Here is a 19265-nt window from a genome sequence, read left to right as displayed (position 1 = left end):
GCAAACCAAATTGCCCCTCGGGGACAATAAAGACTATCCAATCCAATCCAATCCAAGTAAACTTGACTATAGACAGTATACAGAGGGGTCTACTAAATATTTTTTTAAAGGTTGCTAATATTGCACTTGTGTTTTATTGGACAGTTAATAAAGCAGGACAGGAATGATGGGAGAGAGATGGGGGGATGAGATGGTTTCAGGCCGGATACAAACCTAGAACGTCATGGTTACAAAGTATGCACCTTCGCCAACTGAGCCACCAAGACGCCCCCAGTTTGCATTTTTTTTAATCTCTATGTATACTCTATCTACACCTCGGAGGTCAGACTCACCGGCCCCGCCTCTGGGAGGGGCTCCATAAGCTCCACCCCCTCTGCATAGACCTGGATGAGAGCCAGCAGATCCCTGGACTGGACCGCCTCACACAGCTCGATCATTTTAGCTGCCGCTGATGTGCAAGTCTTCCTCGCAAACTTGTGGTCCACATACTTAGCGTTGATAAACTCCTTCCTTGCTGTCCTGTGGGCAAAATAACATGGCCATGGTTTTTGAAAGTGTGTATACTGGAGTGAGCTTTAAGTGAAAAAGAATGAGTCAGTTCATGCTATATGAAAACAATGTGCAGAAAGCTGTTTTTCCTGAGAGAGCACTTACATGTCACTGGAGGGAGTGGGCTTTGGTGAAGGGGAAGGGAGGTTCCCCTCCATGATCTCATTGAAACTACTGTTCCCTACGTTCTTGGCCAGCTGGGGAAAAAACAGAGGGAAAAGTCAGCATAAGATCACAATAATGTTGACAAGTAGAACAGCATTCACATGTGCTCAGAGATTGATGAGTATCGTGGTTCTGGGAGCATATGCATCCCCGCTGCCTTAGGGATCAAATTCTGCCAGATCCCTTCTTTCCTTTCCTGTGTTTCCACTGCTCTGCATCCCTTTCATCATTCCTAATGTTTCACTAGAGATGAAAATAGTGAGGGGCGTGGACTACTGCCTCGAAAAATAATTCATTCACTTTGTGGAGCATTTCTTAGTTTAGTTTTCAAAATGACTCACCAAGAGTTCAGAGGTTCCAAGCTTGTCTAGCTCCATGGACTGGATGCGGGAGATGTGGACGCCCATCTCCCTGTGGATGCCAGAGCACTCGATGCAGGTCAGGATACCCAGGTTGGTGGACAGCCACTTAGGGTCTATAAACACAAACAATACAACAAAATGCAGGTTAGGGACGCGTACATCATGCTGCAGAGCCACAATCTATATTTTTTTACTGCCAAATTCATCTGCTGACTGTGAGGGGAGAGCTGGTTCAGGTCCAATAAAGCTATTGTAAATAAATGATCTGCCTCAGGTGTACGCCTATATTGAATATCAGGCATTTTTGCTTAAAGCTGCACTAAAATCAAGCGGTTGCTTATTCAAAGCAAAGGCCATGTAATGATTTTATATTTCTATTGCAGACAACAATGGAAATACAAGCACCAGACATTATGCACCACTAGAGGACCGTGGTAGGCACAGGACTGTGACCACAGGCACATCATACTGCAGGAGAGAGAGAGAGAGAGAGAGAGAGAGAGAGAGAGAGAGAGAGAGAGAGAGATAGAGACCATTGCGTAACCTCCTGCCAAGCAAAACGCAGGAGCATGCTCTGATGTAGCAGAGCCATGTGGCGGCTTCGCGCACCACCCTCTAAACCGCAGCGACTGACCTACACCACAGCCCGTGTTGTGATGCAAGCTGGGAGATTTAAGGAAGCCTAATGTATCGCTCGGCGGTGTCGGTGGCTGATGGGAGATCAGCGGCACCGAGAGGAGGAGAGAGCTGCGGCTCAGTCTGGATCTGACGAGACAACACCAGTCTGAGGCCGCTGGAAACATCGGAGGCAGCCCAAAACCAATGAGTCATGCACACACACCCATACAGCAGGCACACACACACACACACACACACACACACACACACACACACACACATCCACTCCGCAGTGAACAGATGCAAGAGGGTGATAGGTCGCAAAGAGCATGTTGAGCATGATGAGAGAACGCACAGTGACCTCTATAGGGGCTTAATGCTAAGCTGAGACTTACAGAGCAGTGGTTCTCAACCTGGGGATCGGGACCACCCAGAGGGTCGTGGGATAATTTCCGGGGGATGGGAGATGATTTTTGGGACAGGAAAAAAACATTTCTACTGTACAAATCATTATTTATCATGTCTATTTTTTCAGATTTTCTCAAATTTTTGCTTTTTTTCTTGTGAAATACTGAATAGTTTAAAGCTCCTAGGCCTCCTCTGATAATTAATCAGATAAGTTCTTTGGTTGAACTCTTCACCACTCTGCATATGCAGCCTGTGCTGGGGGTCGCAAGTAGGCATCGCTTCGTTTTAAGGAATCACAAGCCAAAAAGGTTGAGAACCACTGTTATAGAGGAAGAGCCTGGGAGAATATCACATGAGATCGAGCCATCCTCCTCCTCCTCCTCCTCCTCCTCCTCCTCCTCCTACGGCCAGAGAGAAGAAAAGAGCCAATGACCTTTCAACCATGAACTTCATCCTCATGCTGGTTCGGGAAGAGAGAGCCACATCTATAGGCGCTATAAGAAAATGGATGTCGACTCCTCTGCAATGCTTCAAATCTACCGTGTGTCGGCAACGGGACACAGCTATTCATCCTAAAATGGAGTCAGACAGGCATCCAGTTTGGCGATAACCTACATCTGTAACATGTGTTAATACTCTGATATTATGCGTACGGACACGGCGACAAGAGTATCGACATGTCAAATTAACTCAGCAGCTTGCAGGGGTCGGCGGAGCGTGTGTGAGTTATGTAACAATGTGATGTAATGATGTTGTTTCTCTAAGCGTAGGGCTGTTTTTTTTCTTCTTCCTCAGAGCAAAAGTCCTCCCGTCGCTGTGTGTGTTTGTGATGACAGAGGAGAGTGTGCGTATGCGTGTGTGTGTATGCATATGTGTGTGTGTGTGTGTGCGGTGTCAGAGGGTGCTGAGTCTTTGCTTTCCTTATGTGGGGGAGGATCAGGATCGGGCTGTGTCCTGAACGCTAACAACGCAACCGCCACACACACACACACACATACACACAAACACACACACTGCTTGTTTGTTGAGGGCTGCTGGGGAACTTTGCAGGGAAGCTAGTTCAGACACCAACTACTGAAGGACAGGGAGCATACTGCAGGCACGACACTGCAGAGAAATCAAGATTGATGTGTGGCTTTAAATAAAAGATTTGGCCCGTCCTTGAAGGAGAAGTGTCCACAGTCAAGTTTTGGGATCAGAAAATGCTGAAGGGAAGGTGTCATCTTTTCCCGTGACAAGGTGAACGTCGAGTAAGCACAAAGCAGGAAGAGGGTGTGTATGGAACTTGAGAACCCGTTTGGACTCACACACACACACACACACACACGCACGGGACAGGCTACACACCTCCAGCTCCGCAGTCGCAGCAGACTTCATTGCCAGGCATGCGCAACACGTCTTCTATGATGGCTTTAGTCAGGTCCTCCAAGCCGTCCTCCCCTCCGCTGCTCTGCTCCCCTCGAAACGCCATGTTCAGCGCCTCCTCCTTGCTGTTGGTCAGCACCGAGATCCAGCTGCAAGTATCAACATGAACGTAAACACATGGAGGCATGAACACACACACACACACGCACACACACAACCACATGCAACAAGATAGATCAGAATGTATTGTTAAAATATATGTGCTTTGGGTTTGAGAGAAGTGCATTAAAAATAACATTTAGCATTATTATTACTTTTACTATCAACATTGCTATTGTAGTTGTTTTTATAGTGAGTGAGGGGTCGATTTCCATAAAACCATCACTGACGCATAAACAGAGAAAAAGACATTCTATTCTACAGGCTGTGGTCCAAAGATAGATTTACTCCTCATACACACATACTGACACATTTTTAGCCTTTGTCAGCTGAGTCCAGTAAGGCCATAAATTGACTGATTGAATAAACTGTACAAAAAGCCAACATTTATTCACTGCATACGTACACACACACACACACACACACAGTATCATGCTCATTTCTATTACTATAGAAATTATTACAATAGAATTATTGCGACCCAACCTTAACCCTTACCCTAAATGTAACCTGTTCCTAATTCTAATCCCTACAGTGCTTCGTTTTCTAAGTGGGGACTGACAAAATGTCCTCACTCTGGATGAATTTCCTCCACATTTTATCCATATGTGGACATTTATTTCTTTTGAAAAGGTAGAAGTACCAGAACACACACACACACACACACACACACACACACCTCACACACACAGCACCGTGGTCATTAAGAATCAGGCACACAGGAAATAGCTGCCTTTCAGTACAGCACAATCCGCTCCTGCACACACTGCCCATTGAACTGGCCCACACACACTCACTGGGCTCAGCTAGCCTGACGTCAGCGCTTCCTCTATAGCTGTCACTCAACCCTGCCTGCAGAAACAGAGGCTGGGCAGGGAGTGGGCAGAGAAACTGGTATGTGTGTGTGTGTGTGTGTGTGTTCACCCTGCAGGCTGAGAAAAACAAGACAGAGCTATACACAGATGTGTAGGTGTACAGATGCTGAGCTAAAGCGTGAGCGTGTTTACTTGCAATATGCACCCAGCCTAATTGCGTGGGCGCATAATTGCGCAAAGCAGGAACCCTATGGAATACTAAATATTTCATAGAAAATCCCATGATGGAGAGGCTGTTGCTGCTACTGGCTGCCTCTGCAGCTCGAGGTGCGTGACAGAGCAGGCAGTGAGGAGTCAGTGAGTTGTGTCCCTAGGGACTACATGGAGATACAGGATAGCACTGAGTCATGTGACACGGCCGCAACATGGCTAGAACAAAGTTTCAGTCCCGTAATGAGAGCATACATGCCCAGAGCCAAAGTGTCACAAGTCAAAGTGCCGCCTGAGCACAGTAAACACACATTCACAGTTTACAGGCGGTGTTCTTCTCCGATTTGATGCGAATCTCAACGTAGTTTTGATTCAATACAGGAAAGATATCTTTCAGCAGGAGAAACAATTCAATACGATCGCATTCAGTTTTGATCTGATACGACGTGTTTCTATTTGACTCAGTGCCATGAAAAGCAATACAGGGTTTGCTTGTTATGATGTCCATGTTTTGACTCTGGTTGTGAAAAAAATCATTGTAATCTGTTATCTGTCTATGAAAAAGGAATTTCAGCGCGAGCTTGATAATGTTATTAGCATGACCTTTTGATTATCATTTCATTTAGAAGAAAAATACATACAATACTTCAAATAAGTCCGAGTTTTTATTTCCAACGATGGTTTTCAATGAACATACAGGCAGGACACCTGTATAAAATAACTGATAAATAATATATTTTTGACCAGTTGCACATTTTACATGCATTTGTTTGGTATTTCTCAGCTTGACAACATACGTCCACTACATTTGATATTCTTTCAGCAATGGGAAAATTATATTAAAATCTATGAATATGAAAATCTTCCATTCCCCAACCAAAAAAACATAAAATGAAACAAAGGATAAGGCTAATTAGTTCCTATAATACCAAGCATCCAATTAGAATGACTGTGTCAGTGTTTATGTAAATTAAAGAGATTGCAATGAGAGAATAAACTGCAGTGGCAAAGGACGACTTATTTTTCATTTGTGGTGCTCATAGCAGAGGCACGGAAGGAGAAAGAAAGATGCAAAAGACAGTAACAGAGTAAGAAAGTTACTAATAGAGAAATGAGAATTCATCATTTTGATTGCTGAAAAAGAGACAGGGCGATTTGTTTCTGCTCCCCCAGCTTTCACCCAGTCCTGCATGTGTGGATCGGTTCAGTCACATCTCGTGTAGCTGGCCCAGAAACCCTAATTTAACAGAATAACCGTCGTATCCCCAGCATTCGGGTAATAAATGTCTGGGTATGTGTGTGTGTGTGTATGTGCCTGCCTCTCTACATGCACGTGTGTGACTGCATGGGAAACAGGGGTATGTGGTTACAATGACCTGAATTACTGCAAACCACAAATCCCACTGCTGTCCCTGCTGCCACTGGCTCAACAGTCTCTTGATGACAGAAAACACTTCCTGTCTTCAGTGTCGGCGAAGTATGTCAATGACACCAGACAGCAGCCACTAACCAACCCCCCACTAGCCAACCCCCCCCATTAATAAAACGTATCAGGTGATGGCTTGTGATCCCTCAGCAATAATCTAGCTCAATCTTCTATATTTGGGCATCAAGGTGATCTTAAAACTTTAGAAAATATGAAAAACGCTCTCTTCTCCCCATGGAAAATAAAAACTGATTATTGCCTCGCCAACATGTTTTAGCTTCATGCCTTCATTAGCCCGGTAACATGCTGAGGAAAGTATGTCATAGCCGAAACATGCTTTTGATCCTCTTAAGCAGAATGGGTTAACGTATGTTTCTGTGTGCCACTTCTTTAAAATACTTACATGACAAACTCTTGTTCATCCTCAGCTTGGAAATGATATGTCCGGTTATCTGTGGGAATACAGAAACCATGAGGTGAGTAATCGAATTTCTGGCCTTGCCTTGGCCAATACACAGAGGCACCAGACAGTGTAATCCATCCTGGCATGACATGATACCTGTCCATGATCCCTGTCTTACACACAGTCATAAAACAGTCTGTTACACAGCAAGTGGCACTGTGTGGCAAACCATATCCACAGCTTCCTTTTCCTTTACCAAACCATTCTAGCTTGTTGTGAAATGTGCAGCAAGTTTGTGTCTGTGTGTGTGTGTGTGTGTGTGTTTGTGTGTGTGTGTGTGTCACTTACGAGAAATGAGATCAAAGCACTTTCTGTCCTCAGAGCTGGGCTTGACCTGGCAGGTGAGCAGGTTGAGTTTGACAGGCTGCCTGTTGGACTGAAAGCACACACACACAAACAGACTTAGGATCCCAGAGGTGGCAACGAAGATCAGAAAAGAAACATCCAATCACAACAATTCGCAATATTATACACTAGGGTTCTTATTCGTTGATTATGATGCCAAGATTGTAACTATAACACCTACAAACCCGATAAATACTGCAGTGACCCAAATACCTGTATGTGTTTTAGTAAAACTAATGAGGGAATTATTTCAAAAATAAACAGAACATTCACAGAATTAAAACTACAAAACTCTATAACACCAGTACAAGCTGAACTTAGGGCTGCTGTAGTTTAAGTCCCCTGTAAGACACCTAACTGCGCTGGCTGGACTATCTACTGTTACAATGAATGGGCCCAGCTGGCACACGTAGGCTGAGCACCGTCTCCTGCCAGTGCCTGGGCAGCGGAGGGGCTAAGGCACGTGCTAATGAAATGCTAACAGGCTGTGATGAGCCTTGGGGCTTGGCTGGCAGCCTGGCAACCTGCCATGTCAACTAGAGTCGCCTAGAGTTCAGCTGCCAAAAGGGCTGAAAAGAAAAACTTGGAGAGGCGGTAAACTGCCTCCAGACAGAGAGAATGATTATAACTTCTCATAAAATTCCTGCTCTGTGGACCAAGAGCGGACAGATAGGTTAAAGGTTCTGTCCTGTCATTTCTAAACAAAAAGGACAGATCATATATCATACTGTATCTCAGACAATCACATAGAGAGCCTCTCCTAGTAGATAGAAATTATATCGGGGGTGGCGGTTCTGCAAAGCTTCAAAACAGGCACACACTAACACTGGAAAAATGGCATATTTCGACTCTAAAATTGCACGGGCTCACGTTCACATCAGTCATGTTCATTATGCTCTGCTAGAGCTTATCCTCCCTGTGATGTTACATCCAGCTGGAGCAACTGTGTCTGTTTGTAAATTAGCCTCCTGAGTGCCAACTGTACCATGCTAACCAGCTCATGCTGTCATTTCTCAACAGTGAATGGAACAAACTCTTCAGACCTCAACTTCAACATTTACATGAGTGCCAGATGGTTTGTTAGCTTGATCATGTAATGTGTCAAGTAACAACAGTTTATTGATACTTTTACATCTTCCCATAATCAGATCTGGATCTGTGAACCACAGTAAATCCCAAATTAAATTTCAACCATTTTAAAACTATAGCACCTACACTAACCACATGGTTGCTGTCATGAAGATAAACCTCATTATTATTATTGAAGTTGTTAGTTATTTTAAGAGCTTTGCTTACAAAATAGCAACATTTTAGATGATATAATCAGTTGAAATTTTGAAATATTGAGCAATGTTTTTTGGAATTAAACTCTTCAGATAAAAAGTATGTCTTCCTATTCAAGAAAGGATGGATAACAATGCACAGCATTTCATTTTCAAAAACCTTGTTAATTCTTAAATCCCACTGCAATGTTTTCCTTTTTTTTTTTTTAGGAAAGTCTCTGATTGGATTTAGTGATTATCTGCGCCTGATGAGACACCTGGCTCTACTCTCCCCACTTTTAGCTGAATTTAATGGGTGTGCTAAGCTCCTAAGTCGGGTACCTCCCTTTGAGTCAGACTGGGTAGGAGGTTATATCTCAAATGAAAGACTTGCAGTATTATAGAACGACTGAATGATTTTCGCATTTAACATGAAGTTCCAACCGTCCAAAAGACAGAATGTATCACACTGAACGGCGTCTGCTGCTGCATGAGAGTGGAGACTTAGCCTACAAAGCGATGGACGTGCCAGCATATACACTCACACTCATGCTCAGCGATGAGTCACCCGGGCGCAGCAGGGAGAGAGGGGGGGGGGGGGGAGGGGGGAGGGGGGAAGGTTGCCATGACAACCCATCTATGTCAATTCCATTCTGCCAGCCTCCAGATTGAGAATGGCCAACACAACCTCCCTGCATGATGTTCTCCCTTTGATCCGCACAGTCACTCGTGGGGGTCAGGGAGTTCTTTTGTGTGCGTGTGTGTGTGTGTGTGTGTGTGTGTGTGTGTGTGTTGTGTGTTACTCACCGTGGCATGAGAGATGGTGAGCATGCCACCCTTCACTGAGCACTGCCTCCTCTGCCACACCTTCCTCAGCCTGGGGGGGAGGAAACATCAGGGGGGAGGGAATCTGTTGTCATGTCTTTCTCCTCTTTGTGCGATTATAATTTTAATACAGCACTCATATTAAATAACGAGCGCGTCTGTAACTCACCCATCACTCTTCTTCATCAGATACCCTTTCTTCTCGCTGCCAAACTCCTTGTTTCCCTGCAGCTGGTGCATGCTGTAGCCACCCTGCTTACTCTGCGAGTCCTGTGCAAAAACCAACACAATACGTGCGCGCGTACACACACACACACACGCAGACACAAAATACCAATGTTAAACTCGTACTGTATACAGCACAGATTTGAGGCATGCAAAGATGCACACACAGACACAAACACAGCAGTACGTACAAGCACACACACACACACACACACAATAAACTGATGCTCTGACATCAGGGTACAGGGCGTCTTGTTAAAGCAGAATTAAATGCGCTACCAGAGGAATAAGGGAACTACAAAGCATGCTCTGCAACATCCAAACCACTCTGTTATCAAGCAGGACAGACGCTAGCATGCTCAACATGCACCGGCACTTACTCTTCTAGACTTGAGTCCAGACAAGCAGAAAGCAGAGAGGGGAGATAGAGGGGAGAGGTGTGAAAGATCCCGCTCAGGTGCAGGTGGTGGGTGTGAACTGCGAAAGAGTGTCTCCCTGTGTGCCTGTCTGTGTGTGTGTGTGTGTGTGTGTGTGTGTGTGCCCACTGAAATCAGCATCTCAGGTGTTTGTTTTCTAAAAGGAGTGCTTACCGTGGGTGCGATTAACAAGAGAAGGTACAAAAGGTGTTAATTAAATGTGAAAGCACTGAATGCCGTTAAGACTACAGAGACCTTACCGTGCAAAACACCTGATTAGGCGTGTGGAAATGTGAGTGAGGAGGGCCGAGGGCGGTGAAACCAACGTACAGCCCACAGAACTTGAACGGGTAGAACGGGCATTCCCGTTCAAATCAACGTTCCAGGAAGGTAGGAGTGGCGGCCATTTTTATGTGTACCGTTGGACTAGCTTCCGTATAAACCGACTTACGGCAAGTTTTGCAGCAAGAACCAAAGTAGCTTCTCCATTGCCTTGCTGCCATGGATTGCTAATATGCTAATGCTAACTAGAAGAGCTAGAGAGAGAAGTACAGTCTTTGATAATGCTACGCTAACCTCGTCGCTAACATTAGCTTTCAGTTGAGTTTTCACAGTTTGCTAACAGACACATCTGCTCAGTTCTCAAGCAAGTGTGACAGACTTTACGGCCTTAATGCCCAGACTTGCGTTGTCACCATAGCAACTAACTTAAAATTCCATAATCAACATTTTATGCTACATGACAAACAGTGGAAGGACCGTTCTATCCATTCAAGTTCTGTGGTACAGCCACAGCAGCCTGCCTTGTGGTGTTAAGTAAGGCCAGGGTAGGCAGTGTTTTCGGGTGCGTACGCATCGTTCAGTGCTGATGCGGTGTTAAGTCAGGCAGTGAGTGGCTCTCCACTGAGCAGCCAGTGAGGCACAACACTGGTCACCAGCAAAGCCTACCACACACTGGCTACCAGCATGGTACAGCACTGGGCACTCGCTCTGTGCTACAGGAGGCTAGCTCCAGACCTGATAGAGGCCAGAGTGAGAGGAGGTGGAAGGTAAAACGTGGGCTGGGTTGATTCAGTTTGTCAAATCATCGGCCTGTTACAATATATCTGCATGGAGGCTGGTGCAGTTTGACTGAATCAGGTCTGCTGTGGCTGTGTTCTGCCCAGTATAACTCAGTTTGGGGCTGGCATGGTTGGATTTCACCCGCTACAGCTTTGAATTTGGCCCGGCGCGGCCTGGTTTGTCCTGCCTACCTCCTTCTGGTCCAGCTGGAGGGAGGACTTGATCAGATCTCGGAGGGCGGTCAGCTGCTTCTTCTCCTCATCCTGAGTTTGTTTGATCTGCGGAGAGCAAACGCAGGGTGAGGAAAACATGCAATAGTAGAGCTGAGAAGTAAACACCAATGCGGATGTGCGCACACGGACACGCACACACACTTTCAAACAATCAGCTCTGATTACGCTGAAGAATGAAACATGGAAGTGGGCAGGAGAATAAACAGAATGGAAGAGATGAAAAGGGTTCGTGTGAGTATTTACATTGTAGAGATCAGCTGCCAGCTTCTCGATGTACTGCTTCAGCTTATCCGCTGTCTTCAAGCCATCTTGGAAGAAACTGGGAGAGAACAGAGGCACATGTGAGCTTCATTGACGTTAACTTTCTCTGGAGTGAATGTGAGACAGAGGGAGGTCATTTAGTGGCCTGCTTTTGCAAATGCCAGGTGTTATAGAGCGCTCCTATGGGCTTATGAAGGTCATACCGAGAAGGGGGGAGAGTGGGAGTTAGACTGGTGCAGTTTATGTTTAATGTATATCCCGACTCGCCTGGCGCCTTCGGCTCTTGGCACAGATATCGTAGCTGGCCGAGTCCACAGCAGATCTGCAGAGCTGCTTAGCACATCCTGAAATCCATTATGGATCTGTCAGTGGTACACACCTCGATGAAGGGCTGCAACCGCAAATCACCACTAATGACCTCTCACTGTATCCTCCCCCCTGACTCTCTCTTTCTGGGGATGATGATCTCTCTCTCTCTCCCTCCCTCCTTGCCTCTTACACTCTCTGCCACATCCTTCCTCTCCTTGTTTTCTTTCACTTTCTGCATCTGGGATCCCACAACTCCCCTCCGCACTCCTCCATCCCACTCCATCCGACTCTCTGTGTGAGGTACTGTTGGCCTTATAGCAAGCGTGTCAGTATGTATAGTTACAGTATTAATACATGGCTATAAAAATAATTATATCCCTTAACTTTTTGCACTTTTTGTTGTGCTACAAAATGAGTTTAAATTTGATTTTTGGGGATTTTTTGGTCTAAAATCTAAGCTATTTTTATTGTACTGACCAGTTCTGATCCTCATAAGTAACCCCAACTTGTTATTGACTGTAAAAACTATTACTTCTTCCCTTCTTTCTATCGTCTGAACAGTCAGTCACACACAGCTCTTCCCTCAGCTCTCCATCCAGTGCTTCTCTGCTTCTAATCCGTCATCATCGCAGCTTTTCTATCCGTCAAGGCTCAGGTTGAGCAGATCACCAGGGAAGTGCATTGTTTTGACCCAATGTTATGACAGGACCTAGCAACGCTGAGAGAAATTTGTCATTCTGTCACGGGCCGCTGTGAGCTGCGGTTCTGGCGAACAGGACGCCATCTATTTACCCACAAAACCCCACAGCTGTCAGACCACATCTGTGTGATGACCTGTGCATATTTATGAGAGCTAAATATGACTCTGCGTCCTCAAGATCGGTGAATCATACAGATGAGAGAGAATTGAGAAAGCAACAGCTAGAAGGAAGGAGGGAGAAAGAGAGAGACTGGAACCCTTTTCACAAGGAACGTACAGTTGCTTCACATTTTATGGTTAGAGGAGATGCTTACAGTGCAGATTAAGGTGGTACTTACTTGCATTGTGCGTGGTAATACTTAATCAGGTTCTGGAGGAGGTCCACTCCTTTCTTGGTCTTGATCTCGTTTACTTTGATCAGGTACTGCAAGGCAAAGAGAGAGTTGTGGAGAGTTCAATCATATGCTGAAATTCAGGGTTTAAAGGATTTTTGGGGTATAATGAGGCATGTGGCATCTGCGATGCCACTGTACAGAAATGCTTTCAGCCGAAGTAAAGACTAGTGTTTTGTTGTAGACACTTGTGAACATTTTGCATTATGATAATCCCATCCGAGTGCACATATGCTTAGGAGGGCTGAGCCTTTGATGTACGAGCCAAGACTGCCTTGACACTGTGGGAGTGGTGACCAGACTGGTAAACACAACAATAATCATCGTGGAAAATGCCTTGCAGTACAAGAACACGCTATCCCCTTCGCCTTGATCTAAATATAGTTCCAAATAAATGATAACAAGTTCTTTTCATTTGCATTATAAAAAGGAGAAAGCCCTCAAGAGGAGGCTCTTTGTAGGCTGTGCGCTCCGTCTGGGTGTTTAAGGACAGACAGCAAATAAAGAGTCTTCAGACAGTGTGCCCACCACACAAATGAATAAAAGATAATCTTAATCTGAGTTGATCCCGCAGCGTGCCAATCCACAGTAATTTACAAAGAGTCACAGCTAAAGACCACTTCCAGCTCCAGAGTAAAATTTAATCTATTACACAATGGCCTTCTGAAGCTTCCCATGCCTCCATACAGCTCCCATTGGCTGCTTATCATGCAGTACTGAGCGTGGCTGTGTGCATGTGTGTACGTGTGCGTATATGCATGCCTGTGTTTTCCTTTTGTCTGCCTGAGAGTGCTTGGTGGGACGGGGGAGATTATCCCATTTTGTCTGTGCCTTGTGTGGGTTCAGTGTTTTGGAGAGCGCTGCCGTGCCTGCAGGTTTTGACTCTTTGTGTGTGAATGAGCAGCGGCGCTCGCAGTGCCTCGTCTGGGTGAAAATAATGCGGAGCTGCCTTTCCACACTGCCTTCACAGCGTAGGATGAAAGAGTGAGAGAGTGAGAGCGTCCTCTAATCTGGCGATTGAGTAACATGGAGAGAGAGCGAGAGAGAGAGAGAGCGCACGCAAGAGAGAAATGAGGTTAAGTGGGATGAACAGATTGTACCACTGACTGTACTGCTGTCCCACACACAGCAGCACCACTGTTGTTTCCAGGCATGTTGACTGTTGATTTAGGAAAGCGCAGTGAGAACCAAGTAAGCTTCACACTGCTCTGGCCCCGTTTCCTGAGAGTTTGTGATGATTTATTCTGTCTTCTACTTCCAATTATTGGTATAGCCACTTTCTAGACTTAATAAATACATAACACATAAATATGCCCATTACATAAGACAAAATACAATACAAAATGTCACATGAAGAGAATGCCTCACAGAAAAGGTGTGTGTTAAAGGTGCAATAAGTAAAATTTTTACTGTTCCATGGCACAAAATGACCATCATTTATCTGCGGAGGGTTGAGTTGTGGATCAATACCAATAACGATAATAACGATTACTTTGTCAGCTGCTGAGATTTCTGGCTTTCAAAACTCACTTTCTGGCCCATACTCACTTTCAAGACTGAGTTAACTTCTTAATGTGTTGCACAAAATTCATATATATATTCATATATATCAGGAGGGCTTGATATTGGATGCTAGAAGACTGATACCATGCCAAATCTTGCTATCTTTAGTTATTTTCCTTGTTTTTATCTTTTTTTGTGTCCCTTGTTTTCTGTACAGCACTCTGCTGGACTATAGCGGACTGAGTAGCTTGGACGAAGATGAAAAAGGAAATACCTCTGAGTCATGAGCACATGTCAGCTCGTCAGGGTTCAAACGGACTGTAGTGAGTTTTGTAGTGAATAATTCTGATGACCAGCAGCAACACAACAGCCACCCAGCAGGAGTGAAGAAGGAACATCTCCTTGCATTATATATATAGATTATAAATGATTTGTGCTCCTGTGTGAGGCTTGTACGTGCATCAATTAAATCCCTACTGAGGAGAGATAAGGTAATATGTGTACTGGTCCATTATGTAATTTGAGTAAAAAAATCTCCGGATAAAACAGCGAACGAGGAGTAGGCGTCAACACCCACCACTAGAGGTTTTTTGGCACGGCAGAGTGAGTCATGTTCAGCTCTAACAGTTTGAGGCACACACTACCTCGCTCACACTGGTTTTAAACTTGATTCTCACTCCCCCAAACTTCTTTAAGTACAGCCTATGAGCAATTATGCCAAAGAGAGGTCAAACAGTGTCGCAATAACAGACATCTTCCAACGCAAACAAGTTTACGAGACCAGCGGAGTGTCTCATATGGGAATTTTTCTTTTGAGGCACATAAATAAATCGCAAATAGCATGACTGTATGAGTAAGACAGAGACTTTGAATACTTTTCAATACTATAAGTGATTATTTACATTTAAATTTCACACTTTAGGCATTTATCTGATGCTTTTATCCAGAGTGACTTTCAATGAGAGAACAGCTTCAACGTCTTGCTCCAGCACACTTTGACGAGGCTGTTTGCAGGAATCTAACTTGTGGTATTTCAGTTACAGGACATGGCTAACCACTAAAAGCCAATCTGCTGTTTTTTTTTTGTTTTTAATTTTACCAGAAAGTCCCACTGAGAACTAATTTATCTTTCGCAAGGGAGTCGTAGCCAAGAGGCAGCACAGATAATAAAAGCATTACACAAGTGACAAACATAAAACAGTGAAATTTAAAACATGAAATGACAGTAAAACCTGCCAAGTGACACATAATGTGGCGTGATAACTCATTTTTAGAGCCTGAAACAACAACAGTGTCTGATTATCACTGAGAAACTGTAGCTAAAATGTCTGTGTGAACTCATTGCACCGACCTCACACATCTGGAGCTGGAAGAGACGCCGCTCCTTCTCCATCTCCTCGGCGATCTCGGCCCCGGTGATCTCGGTGCGGATCATCCCATGCTGCTTGGCATGCTCCCGCTTCTCCTTCTCTATCTTTGTACTGGCACAGAGGAGAGGACAGTCAGAGCGGAGCAACCAGCCGAATCGGTGCTTGACCTTGTGCAGTGATGTCTTTTTTCTTGTCTTTTTTTCCTTTTTTTGGCTTAACGTGTGTAGTTCTGTGTACTGCAGCAGTGTGCTTTGTGTACGACACAGAAGTGGGGACTCGAGTCACAATCTTTATTGCTTGAGACTTGACTTAATGCATGAAGAGAATACTTGAGACTTGACCTGACTTGGGTTCTGGTGACTCGGGACTTGTACTTGGATGACTTGAAAAGGTTTCTAAAGTCTTGACAAAAGATCTTGTGTTTGTGTAAATGACTTGGATTGAAAGTGATGAGATTTGTTCCACCAGACGACTGAATTTAAATTGTTTTCTGAATTTGTATGGAATGATTGAATTTGTTGAAACTGATTATAGAAATCAAACTTATCAAGTTTTTATCCAATTAAAACCATATTGCATTGAAAAATCCAAGATATTTAGTTTTCTTTAAGATATTAAATTGATACTGGACTCTTGATTTGTTCTGACTTGACTTGCTGTTCTACATTTAGACTTGAGACTTGACATTAATGACGTGGACTTGACTTGGGCTTGACTTAGTAATCTACATTTAGACTTGAGACTTGACATTAATGACGTGGACTTGACTTGGGCTTGACTTGGTAATCTACATTTAGACTTGGGACTTGACTTGAGACTTGTGCCTCAAGACTTGAGACTGACTTGGGACTCGAGCAAAGTTGACTTGGTACAGCAACTTCTACGAGACTCTTGGAGGGTCCAAACAAGCTCGCTACCCATTATCAACAGTGCTAGATCAACTATACAGTACGCTATAATGAACTGGAAAAACATACATGGTACAATTATATAGAATTCCAATAGCACACAGTAATTATCCACTTACAACTTGGCTTCATAGTCTTTCCACGCTTTGTCAAAGGGCTTCTTTATGTCCTGCAAAAAAAGGGGAGGACAAGCATCAGCAAACTACAAAGAGGTCACCATGGGGCCAGAGTTATTTGCAGAGCTGAATCTCTATCCGAGGCCCGGCAAAGGCCTCACACTGCTCACGATTTATGCTCTGGACGGCCAGCGAGCGGCCACGCCCCTCCTTGTTCCCCGAGCCTTGTGGGTTCATGACCCATTTATTTGCCGCACTCGCCTCAAGCACAACACAAGGACACTGTTTACTCCTCCAAGATTTACAGTGTGATCTTTTAAACAGAGACAGACTTCTACTTCTAACTCCCCCCCGTCTCTCTAGTCTCTCTATCTCTGTTTGACACACACACACACACACACACACAGAGAGAGTCACACACACAGAAGTCGAGAGATGAATGGAGATGTGCTGACGGGGCTTCCATTTCCCCTGCCCCACTGCTGGGACGTCCCATGGGGGGGCCAGGAAGGAAGAGAGGGAGAGAGAGGGAATGAGAGGAGCGGGAGGAAGAGAAATGGTTTTACGGTAAATCTTACCCCTTTCACGCCTTTCAGATCGCCCTTCAGCAGCGAGTCCAGGGTGAAGATCACATTGTGGCTGAGGCTCTGGAGCTGAGAGGGAACACAGAGAGGGGGGGGCACAGGGAGACACAAGGCAAAATAGTTAACATAGTGTATCATAACACAGGGAGCGAAGCAAATATTTAACCAATAGCGCAATGCATAAACATACAGTATTTGTGCTCCCACATAAAAAAACATAAAAACGTAATGGCAAACGTGCTGCAGAATAGCAGCACGAATGCAGTTTAGCCTATTGAAGAATTAGCAAAAGCTTGATGTTTGCCAAGAGCTCGGGTTGCCTCCACTATGCTCAGCAGCTCTAACCATTAGGCTCAGCAAGGTCATTTACAACAGTACTAAGCATTTAAGTCCCTGTTGTCGTAAGCCAAGTCCGCACAGACACACAGCAGCGGTCAAGGAAATAAACAACACTTAATGGGCGCTAATGTGCTTCTTAAGTGCCTGTCTTGCATATGGCCAACGTCAGAATCAATCTCCTACTGGCTGGCTGCCGGCGCGCTCTAACAGCCCGTCCTGGAAACCGTCACCGTCTCCCTCACCTCTCGATTCACACACAGACAGACGAAATGCTGGGAAAAGACGCAGACAAACTGTAGCCCTGTAACAAATCCTATCAAAGCAGCGAGTTGCCCAAAGCTGACTTAGTCTATACAATCCTTACACTGAATCCAATAACACATGCAGCAGGGCATCTGGGACAGGCGCTATTCATCAATACTCATTTGTAGTGCACGCACATACCATCAGCCCTCGGGGGCCGCAGTTATTGAGGCCTCAAAAAAAAAAAATCCATTCAATGTACTCAAAATGACAAAGACAGAGAGAGAGAGAGAGAGAGAGAGGAATGTCTATAGATAATTTCAGTTTCCTAACTTTAACAGGCAATATGCATGTAGTGCCAACAGGTGGTTGATTTAGGAAGGTTTCAGGATGGACACACACACACACACTCACACGCTCACACACACACGCACACACGCAGTCGCTCCTAGTCCTGCCGAGTGTATTTATGGAGTCTAATCTCGCTGCCAGCCACACAGGAAGAGAGAGAGAGAGGGGGACTGGCTCTTCTTCCAACAACAATCACTCACAAAGGATTCAAACAGGACACATTATTCAACAGAAACGTCAGGGGAAATCCATGACAGGCAGATAAGAGCCTCGTCTGGAGGAAAAAAAGACAAGGCTCAGAGCGAGATACAGCCGCAGTCAGCTATACTGTCTGACTGCAGTTCTGACGGTGGAGGCTTTTCCTACACTTTAACACCAGTGTAGAGATTGATGAACATGTTTTACTTGGCTGAACTCCTTAGACAAACAAGCACACAAGTCTGTATTGTGAGGACTTTCACTGATTCATTCCCTAACCTCTAACCCTACTTTAAAACTCTCCACTACATGCCTGACCTTAACCCTTACTGTAAACTAAACCTAATCCTAATCTTAACCCTAAACCTGAGTCCTAACTGGGCGATAATTAATAATATTAATGTTTATCGTCTTTCAGTGGAATCATATTGTGATGATGGAGGTGATTTTGGGATATCTTTACACACAATACTGCTCTCTGATGAAAACAAGTACATTTTATTAAAAACACTGACAAGGAATATTATTTGAAAATTTCAGTTTTGTTTAACATCACACCTAACATTCCCATTCAGTTCAATGGGATGAACATTCATTTGATTATTTAACATGTGATTTTGCATAGCCATATTTTGATATATAACTATATCGAAAAAATCCTTATGATTATCGTGATATTGATTTCAAACATTTCGCCCAGCCCTAGTCCTAATCCTAAACTAACTTTAACTTTTAACCTTACCCTGACCTAATCCTAATTCTGATCTAAACCCTAAACCCCAAATCTTAATCCTATTTTAGCCCCTTATAGAAGTGAGGACTGTAAAAAATATCCTTACTTTCGAGGATTTCCCTCATCTTTCTATACTTGTGAGGACATTTGGGGAAACACACACACACACACACACACACACACACACACACACTCACCAGGTTCTTCAGCAGGGCCGACAGCTCCTTGGTGAGGGAGGAGAACTTGACAAAGGCTGTTCCCAGGTCAGGATTGTCCCGGCTGATGAAGTTGCTGCCAAACTTGTCCAGAGCCTGAGCATAGTTCTCTTCATTCTGGACATGATCTGTGAT

General features: G+C 44.6%; 1 protein-coding gene across 2 annotated transcripts in view; it reads right to left on the bottom strand.

Moving 5' to 3' along the window:
• Nucleotides 1-19265, bottom strand: part of asap1b (ArfGAP with SH3 domain, ankyrin repeat and PH domain 1b) — a 48781-nt gene that overhangs the window by 10712 nt on the left and 18804 nt on the right. For both annotated transcript variants that reach the window (XM_071921479.2, XM_071921480.2), the window contains exons 3-17: nt 19113-19258; nt 17046-17120; nt 16471-16520; nt 15425-15554; nt 12517-12602; nt 11152-11227; nt 10867-10953; nt 9142-9242; nt 8955-9024; nt 6829-6916; nt 6481-6529; nt 3450-3616; nt 1056-1189; nt 655-746; nt 333-519 (exon numbers count right to left, since the gene is read on the bottom strand). In XM_071921479.2, coding sequence (XP_071777580.1) covers nt 333-519; nt 655-746; nt 1056-1189; nt 3450-3616; nt 6481-6529; nt 6829-6916; nt 8955-9024; nt 9142-9242; nt 10867-10953; nt 11152-11227; nt 12517-12602; nt 15425-15554; nt 16471-16520; nt 17046-17120; nt 19113-19258 — 1538 coding nt within the window. The remainder of the gene's footprint in view (nt 1-332; nt 520-654; nt 747-1055; nt 1190-3449; nt 3617-6480; nt 6530-6828; nt 6917-8954; nt 9025-9141; nt 9243-10866; nt 10954-11151; nt 11228-12516; nt 12603-15424; nt 15555-16470; nt 16521-17045; nt 17121-19112; nt 19259-19265) is intronic.

Source organism: Centroberyx gerrardi, chromosome 22 (genome assembly GCF_048128805.1).
Source record: "Centroberyx gerrardi isolate f3 chromosome 22, fCenGer3.hap1.cur.20231027, whole genome shotgun sequence".
Lineage (NCBI taxonomy): Eukaryota > Metazoa > Chordata > Actinopteri > Beryciformes > Berycidae > Centroberyx > Centroberyx gerrardi.
This window is presented reverse-complemented; position numbering and strand designations above follow the sequence as displayed.